The sequence below is a fragment of the Astyanax mexicanus genome, chromosome 15, assembly GCF_023375975.1.
Source record: "Astyanax mexicanus isolate ESR-SI-001 chromosome 15, AstMex3_surface, whole genome shotgun sequence".
Taxonomy (NCBI): domain Eukaryota; kingdom Metazoa; phylum Chordata; class Actinopteri; order Characiformes; family Acestrorhamphidae; genus Astyanax; species Astyanax mexicanus.
The window spans coordinates 21929666-21938634 of NC_064422.1; the positions used below are offsets into that span (position 1 = coordinate 21929666).

The following is an 8969-nucleotide window of genomic DNA, read 5'->3' on the forward strand; positions in this document are numbered from 1 at the left end:
TGTGAAGTTTAACATGGAGTAACATGCAAAATACATTCTTAACTTCTTTTTGGAGAATATTTTGCTATGAATTCCTCAGTCAATACATTAGCCTAACCTGGTGTGTATTCATAACTGTTCATAGGCTAGGCCATTGAGTTGCATTATTTAGAAAAATACTTATTTTACTTAGTTTCTTAAACATAATTGTGTCAAAAGTTACAGGAGAAATCCAGAAATTAACTGTACAATAACGTACCAGTTTTCATTGTCTCCATGTGAGGAGTTATCAATGGAACAACATGCAAGCCTGTAATACAACATTTATAAAATTGACTTTTTTATTTAGCATCTAACAACCTACATTCATCCCTTTTATCATAAACAAAGAGCTGGTTGAAAAGCTCGTCATCTAGGTGAAAATATACCCTATACCAGGTGGTTAAGTGGGTTAAGTAACTTGTTACCTCTTGATCAGCATTACGTATGTTTTCCTTTGAGTTTGATGGACTAACTTGTCTACCAGCAGCACAATAAACTTGTCTAAGCTAGTCAATAACCTGGTTGTTAGCTTCAGGTTGTTGGTCACAAGCTAAGCTGGTCAGCCTGCTTAACAAGGGTGAGCTAGGGTGGAGCTAGCCAGGCTATTTTCAGCAGGGTACTGAAGTGAACCTCAAACACACATACATGGTTCTGATCGTTTATTACACGTGTTGACATGTCCACAAGCATACGGCTCATGGCCTGGCCAGGATAGCAGCATTTTTCACCTAGTCAAATGTATGTACAGTTACAACACAGTGAAGACACACATGATTCCTTACACTGTAAACATCTAGTACACAGAAACAAGACCAAGAAAGGAAGAAACAAAAAAATGATAAAAGGAGAAATTCTAGTCTTGATACGTTCTCCTCAAAGGAATACGTACGTCTTTCTGCCAGAGGCAATTTCAAGTGTTTATACAGAGTCTCAAAGTTTTATTTTATAATATTTTTTCCTGTAAGAGTGCGATATTAGAAGATCATAATTGTTCTTCAAGGTGTCAACACGGCTCTTTTGCCTTGAGGATCACCAGGAAAAAAAAAAGGATGCACCTTTGTGGATTCGTGCAAAAAGCCCCTTACAACTCGAAATGGTGAAATAAGCAGCATTGATTGATGAGTTATTTATCAGTCCTGTTCTTTGCAAATATCTTTTCTTGGCCATCATTTAAAAACACGTCCTCCTCAGCCGTTTAAGACCTAGTGAAGACGTGCAAAAGAAAAATCAAAAGTCTCAAGTGAAGGGAGGCATCCGCCACTTGCTTACTACCACCTGCCATTCAAACCAATGGCCCCGCCCCGGTCCTCCCTGAGAGCTTCCCATTGTTGTGCGCGTTCCACGCCACCAGGTCGCGCCACTCTGAAGAACTATCAAGTTACACTGTCAAGACAAAACGATCAACACGACATCGATTCATTGTGCAAAATATTCCAGGAAAATAAAGAGAAAAAGAAAGAGAGAAAGAGAGAAACAGAGTGAGAAAGAAAACACTTGTGTAAACCGAACGGTGAAGCTAATCGATGGCCCTTCCGCCAGTCAGCACAATTCAGGTCGTGCGTTTGTTACTGAAGGTGAGCCAAACGGCATTGTGGGTAGTGATTGGAGGGCCCCCCCCCATTGCCAATGTCGTTACTGTGGAAACGACTCGTCTCTTAGCAACACACGCGGACTCCCTTGGTTCTTCTCATGTCGCTTTGAGCCCAGCAAAGCTGAAGGACGAACTTGGAGCGTCGTCAATGAGTCATCCTCACTCCTACATGTGCAATTCATTGAGTGAGATGTTAGAACACGAAACTGTAACAACATCTACATAAACACATTTAAGACACTATAAACAGACCCCTCCAAAAATATTGGAACAGTGAGGCTGATCCATGTATTCACACCTGCTGTAGACTGAAAACATTTGGGTTTGATATTAAAAATTGATATCATGCAAAAGATCAACATTTCAGCTTTTATTTCCAGGTACATCTAATTCTGATACACAGTTCAGAAGATGGCACCTTTTATCGGAACCCACCCATTTTTCTTTTTTTGGGCAAAAGTATTGGAACAGATAGACTTAAATACAGATTAAAGTTGAAATTCCTTATTTAGCTACAAATCCTGTGCTTGCAATAACTGCATCACGTCTGTGACCCACTGACGTTACTAAACTTTCGCATTCTTCTTCTGCGATGCTTTCCAGGCAGTGAGTTTTGGGTCATCATTTTGCTGTATGATGAAGGATCTCCCAATTAGATTGGTTGCATCTTTCTTTAAATTGAAAGACAAAAGTTTCAGTAGAAAACTTTGTTTCACAGACAAGCTTGTATGTTTGGAATCATGAGCAGATTCTTTCTTTCTCCAAAATTTAGCCTTTCAATCACATTGGTAAAAGTTCATCAGTCCATATTCTTATCACTGTACATCTTGGGAAATTCCAGCTTTTAAATCCTCAGCGAACAGTAGATTGCAATACCTTCACTCCTACCTTTTGAAGGTTGTTGCTGATGCCACTAGCAGTTGTTTGATGGTCTTTCTTTACAGTATTAACAATGTTTCGACTGCTGTGGTTTTATTGGCTATGGACAATATCTATGCAATGGTTCCAATTGATTTTTCATCATCTCTCAGCTTCACAATTGCTCGTTTTTCATGTTTACTCATTTAAATATCAAATGCACAGTCCACATGGGCTAAATCCAAACTGAAACTAAGCATATACATTCAGAGCTATTTATTGTTTGAGCAGTCAATGTATCAGAACACACCTGGGCAACAAAATACACCTGAAAGTCACATGTTCCAATATTATTTCTCATAACAAAAATGAGGTCAGACAAAAAGCACAATGTTCTAAACTGTGTATCAGATCCTTTTATGTCTACAGCTCTCAATGCTCCAATACTTTTGGAAGGTGCTGTCACTGCTACATCACACAAAGATACTTCAAAACAAGATCAGGGGGGTGAGGGGGCAAGGTCATGATCGGGGTGTCATTTGAGCCACTATTGATATTGTTATATTTTTTAATTTACGTATGGTGAAGAGATAATGCAATTTAAACATAGTAAAGTGTCTTTCATTAAAAAAAAATCACTAATTTATTAAATTAAAACTTAGCTACAGTACTGTTTCCCAGCCCTCTATAACAACTTTATATTGACATACAATCATTAAAATTCTTGACATATTCCAAAAAATACATTATCAGCATGGAGTGGCATTATCCATTTCAGAAAGAAGGTTTATTTTTTTCCTCCCTTTATATTATAAGAATATACAAAATGTAAATATTACATTATTGTTATTAGGAAAATTAAGTTAAAAGACTAAATGGCTCACTAGTCATGAATTCACCCAGTAAACCCCAGAACTCTTATAAATCATGCCCCATGTAAAGCATCCTCAGACTGGAATGTTTTAATGTTAGCCTATTTTATTATTAATATTTAAGTATTTACTTGATTACGTGACACTAGATTGGATACACCAATCTGGAAGTTTTGTGCCTATGCTGATAAAATAATTTATAAAAGGAAACTGGGCAAAACCCACCTGGGTCAGCATTACAGAGAAACTTAACATTTATGGTTATTGGAATATAAATTGAATGAAATACAATGCTGACACAAATAGTATTCCAATGTAATTTTGTATTCCCCATCTATTTATTATGCTCAAATTAAACTAAAATTTCTTAAATTCACATTAACAAATGTACTTTTTTGTAATGCTGGTACAATGGCGTGGAAACATCATCCTTACACAAGGTTTGCTATTACAATTTTCTATTTCTTCAAAAAAATTGCCATACTCACCATTTTTATGTTTTAATGATTTGGATCTTCTTGGGGAATTTGAATTCTGTGGAGAAAGAAAAAAAAATATTTTTTTTTACTGAGCAGCACATGAAATAAGGAACATTAAATCAGTATGAATAGATGAATACATGCTTATATTCACTGGCTAACAATACGAAGGAATGAGCAGTTTAAGAACTGTTTTACAAAATTTCAAGAGATTACTCAAAGAATGTAAAAATACCTTATCTGCTTTTCTCTTCTTGGCTGCAACACAAAACAAGACCAATTGTCACGATTAGGCATTATTCTTACACTTTCACAAAGACTTAAAAAAACTACATTAAAACATTATTATAATTACAGTTTAGAGAAAAAGACAATGTGGAAATGAGTCATGAAAATTAAAAAACAAAAATAATCTGTGGCAATATCCACAATATGCTCAGAAAAGAATCATGTGTCACAATAATAAAGTTAATCACAGCAATGAATAGTCATACTGCCCAACCTGCTTTTGATCCCAAGAGATCAGTCCAGAATACGATCAAATGTGACACTTTCCCTTATTGAATTTTACTCTGACTGGTTTCTCAGCCCTGCCAATTTCAGTTGTCAGTTCTGATTGCACAGTGATTACATTTAATTTAGGCACATATAAAGTAAAATATACTAGGCAGTTGAGCTGATTGCAGTTTAGGTGCAATTCTGACAAAAAAATAGCGTTTAGTTTTGAAAATATATATTCTGATGTAATTTTTTTTAAATAAAGAGATCAAAAGCAGTGAAATGTAATGTAATTTAGTTTGCATGACTTTGCATGATAGGCTGGATGCAACATGACCGCCGAATTCAATTGAATAAAATTGAGCTCTGCTGAACTTTTTTACCGGAGACAGGGCTGCTTTTAATGCAAAAGCTGAACTCCTCTCTACTGTTATGGTCTTGCTCAGACTGCAGTGGCCTAATTGATCACTATGTTCAAGATAACGTAGCCCTACAACCTGCATTTTTTTTCTAAAAAAAAAAAAAAAAAAAAAATGTAATAAATAAATAAATAAATAAAAAGTTTAAAAAATAATGAGTTTGTCAGACCAGGGGAAAAAGGCTTCTTCAAAACTCACTTTTCTTTTCTGCCCCATAGGACCAGTCGTTGTCATTGACATCATCATTGTCCTCTTGATCACTCTCAGATTTGTTTGTATTGTTGCCACTGGCTATTCTATAGGGAGGAAGTGAAAAAGCAAGTCAATACAAATATAGTAGCAATAAAACTGACACACCTCTTTAATGAAAGGTTTTCTTGTGTGTAAACATTTCAATAAAGACTGAAGTCCTTTTTATTAAAAGCTGTGATAAAAACTGAATCATGAGGCTTAGCTGGGCTTGAACTGTGCTGTTTACTGTGGAAAGTGAGTAACTGTATGGTACATTGCAAAACACACTAGCACAGTTCAAAAACTGCTCCATTTTTAATGACCTGCCAGAAAATATGCTTTAAAAGCTGTTTGTTTTCACATGACTCATTAAGACAGGTAATCTCAATGTAAAATGTACTTACATCTATGGTAAGAACATTATCTATAGTTTTCACACTACAGCTAAGGAATTGGTCTAACAGCAGTTCATAGCACTTCAAAAGTACCTGCGGTTGGCAATGCGGCTGCTGTTGCGGCCCATGCCCAGGCACTTCTCCAGGTGAGGGGCGAAGCGGGAGGCGGCAATGCTCCGGCTGCAGTTAGGACACACACACTCTTTGTTCTTCCACTGGTTGTACACCTGACCAAAGATGTCCACCCCAGGCTGGTCCACAATTTCTGCCAAAGGTAAACACACAAGCAAGGGATTAAATGATTAGCCCAGCCAAATATTGATTTCATGGAGGTAAAATTATTCAAGTGTGTCAACATTTTCTCTCTCTTTCTCTTACACAGACACACACAAACAGACACACCTGTTTATATTAATAACTGGAAGGTAAAACCAGGACAGTATGGTAAGAATATCAGAGGACTGTGAAATGGCAAAAAAAAACGAATGTATGAAGAATTCACATGTAACTAAATTGGCTATCAGCTTAAATTACTTAAATAAGCAAAACCTTTCGGGTATGTGTATTCACTCAGCTGTAAAAAACATCTAGTAGTTAGTACTGTGATAACATATTTTACCAGTGTCAGGAAGTGAAGTACTTAGTGTACTTGTGGAAATACAGAATTTAAAGGATAACATCTTTTTCTTTTTCAGTCAGTCATAGAGTCTCAATAGTATAAAGCAAAGTTAGCCAAGCATCTCCTGTTTTATTTTTTTTTGCGCGAAATAATTCCTTTAAAGGAGTGTAAATGTCCAGTACTATCCACATATGATATACAAACCTGTTTCTTAGGTGATATCACACGCGTTTAACACAGCCTTGTTGGACATGATTCATGAACATGTTTTACTTGTTTAATGGGCATTTACCAAAGTCCTTGGTGCTCTCCTGGTCAGTGTCGTCCAGGAAAAAGTAGCCCTGCTTGACGGCCCTGTGCACCTCGAAGCACAGCCCCAAGCATGCGTCCTCCACTAGGTCAGCCAGGATCTCCTGAGCAATGCCCTGAAAACACACAATTGCACCAGTCAGTGTGCAATTGTAAGCCTTTTTGGCTTATAGCTCAGAATTCATTATCTCAATTGATTTTATTATTTTATAAGATCAAACAAAAATAGATGTACAGTGCCGAACGGTCCGATACTTGGTTTGGCCTCCTTTACAACAAATTACTGCATCATTGCAGCATTTCATGGAGGCATCCAGCTTGTGGCAGTCAGCTAAGAAGTTACTGAAGTCCAGATTGCTTTGGCTTTCACAGAACAGTCCAGTTATTTTTCACCTTATCCCAGGCAAGATGCTTCAGTCGTCGAAGCTTAAGGTTAGGAACGCAGCAGCTGGAACCCCTTTTGGAGACGTCTGGGCGCGTTGGCTCTTGATGCACTGACGCCATCCTCAGTCCAAGTTCTTGAATCGACTTTTCTTGACAATCCTCTCAAGGATACAGTCGTTCTTGTTGCTTGTGCATCTTTTTTCTACCACATTTTGCTCTCACAGACATGCTTTTTGATGCAGTGCAGTGCCAGGCTTTTCAGTAATGACCTTCTGTAATAATGATACACTGGATTTTCATGAGCTGGAAGCCACATTGCTCAAATGTAAAACTAAACAAGATTAAAAAGGTCACCTAACTTTTAATTAATATAAATATTTCACAGTGGAGCTTTCTGAATTAAATTAAAGAATAAAACAACCTTTTTCATGATATTTACTATTACTATTAAAGCACCAAATCTGGAGTCTTGGCTTGCAAAAATCTGAGAATGACATTTTGTCTAATCTAAAAATTACACAGTTTAGTTTTCCACAGAAGAGATAAAGCTGCTAAAGCGCTAGTAGGTTGTTAAGCTATATATAGGGTTTTTAGGCATAGTCAATTCGTGAAACCCACGGGTTTTCATTCTGACAGACTGCACTGCTCTTAAGGAAGTGTAGGGGGTGACATTTTATGTGGTACTTGTGGTGAAAAACAGCTTCACAAGCAAAGTAACTAAATTACAGCAGAAATATTTGGATAAATCGATTAACAGTAGGCAGATTGATTGTCTACTGAAATTTCTCATGGCCAATCCCACAAGTGGACCATGACAGACTCTGCAGACCCCTCCGATACCTGCAATGCACCATGTTGTTTGGTTGTTTGATATGAAGGTACCGCCTCCCCAGATAGGGATGTGACTTCTGTTCCAGAGTGCCAAGCAAATACTGGAAGCACTAGTGGACAGTGGAAACAGTAAGAACATATATGGATTAATAAAGAACAATAACCCACCTCCATCTTACTGTTGTCCATGCCGGACAGGGCCATCTCCTCCATTTTCATTTGCAAAAACCAGAAAGGGAAGGCACTGCCGTCTCTACATGCTGTAGTGCAGGGGCTATAGCAATTAAAAGAGATACAGACACACATATATATAAATATTTATGAACACACACACGTACATACATACATACATACATACACACACACACACAATGAGACAGCAATATCCTCTGCAACCAGATGCTCCTGGGCTGCTCCTATTTGGAGGAACATTACACCCAGGCAAATACAATAGATAGATACTGCAGTTTAATAGTAAACGAATATGAAATGACCAATGCTTTGTAAATAGTGGATATAACACTATATTAGGATGTAACATCAACCCTCACTACTACAAAACACAAGCTGGTTTCATATTCGCCTGCTACTGTTTTAGAATTTTCCGTTCCACCTTAAATCGTGCTGCAGCTGCATGCTGGTGGCTCAGACGCCAGAATGTAACTGCAGCAGTATTTAAGGTGGTAAGAATAATTCCAAAAAGAATGAACCACTGCAGTGATTGAAGTCAAACTGCAGGGCCTATTAAAAACACAAGCTGCCCACAGACAATGACCACACGCAGAGTCGGTCTAAGCGAGCTTAAACTATCATATTGTCGGTATAAACTACACAAACCCCCGGCTCGGTCCCGGGTTTCATCAGCCTGCTCTCCAAACCCAAATAACATTAGTTCAGCTTTGTGCTGTTTTTACCTCCAGCACAATGGCCGTGTCGGGCTGCCTCACTCCCGCCGCCTCTCATCTGCCCCTAACGGCGAATTAGCGCCCCAATCCGCTCGCCCTCACTCCCATGGATGAATTTTGACTTTAAAAACGGGAGCAAAACACACAAAAGTCAGACGGTCGGGTCGTTAGCTCCAAAGCCTCCGCGGCTGCCGTCCTCCATCAGGGCTCAGACCCGACTAATCGATCGCGGCACTGGCGGCTGGAGACGCCGGTTAAAGGAGCAGAGCAGAGGATTAGAGGAAGAGGGGTTAAATTTAGGATTTTAAATCCGTATTTAGTCCGTTTTAAAAGTTTCGCAGAATTCAAGTTGTTTTTAATCTGAACTTCAAACTCTGAACTAAGAAACAGCACAAAAACATCTTACACAGATCTGCTCACCCAAAAGTCCTTAGTGTTTGCTAACAGCTAGTAAACTAGCCAAGCATAAACAGTGAACACACACAGTGGCTAAGCTACTATGCTATATATTATTATATTATATTATATTATATTATATATTTTACTATACTACACTA

At 38.1% G+C, this 8969-nt stretch overlaps 1 protein-coding gene across 1 annotated transcript; it reads right to left on the bottom strand.

Annotated features, from left to right (window-relative positions):
• Positions 1-665: 665 nt before the first annotated feature.
• On the bottom strand, positions 666-8648 carry atxn7l3b (ataxin 7 like 3b). Its single transcript, XM_007255140.4, has 8 exons — positions 8422-8648; positions 7676-7781; positions 6276-6408; positions 5458-5629; positions 4937-5034; positions 4057-4079; positions 3831-3876; positions 666-1777 (listed from the first exon to the last, which is right to left on the bottom strand). Exons 2-8 carry the CDS (start codon positions 7724-7726, stop codon positions 1758-1760), a joined length of 543 nt encoding a protein of 180 aa, XP_007255202.1. The 5' UTR covers positions 7727-7781; positions 8422-8648; the 3' UTR covers positions 666-1757.
• Between the last annotated feature and the right edge of the window lie 321 nt (positions 8649-8969).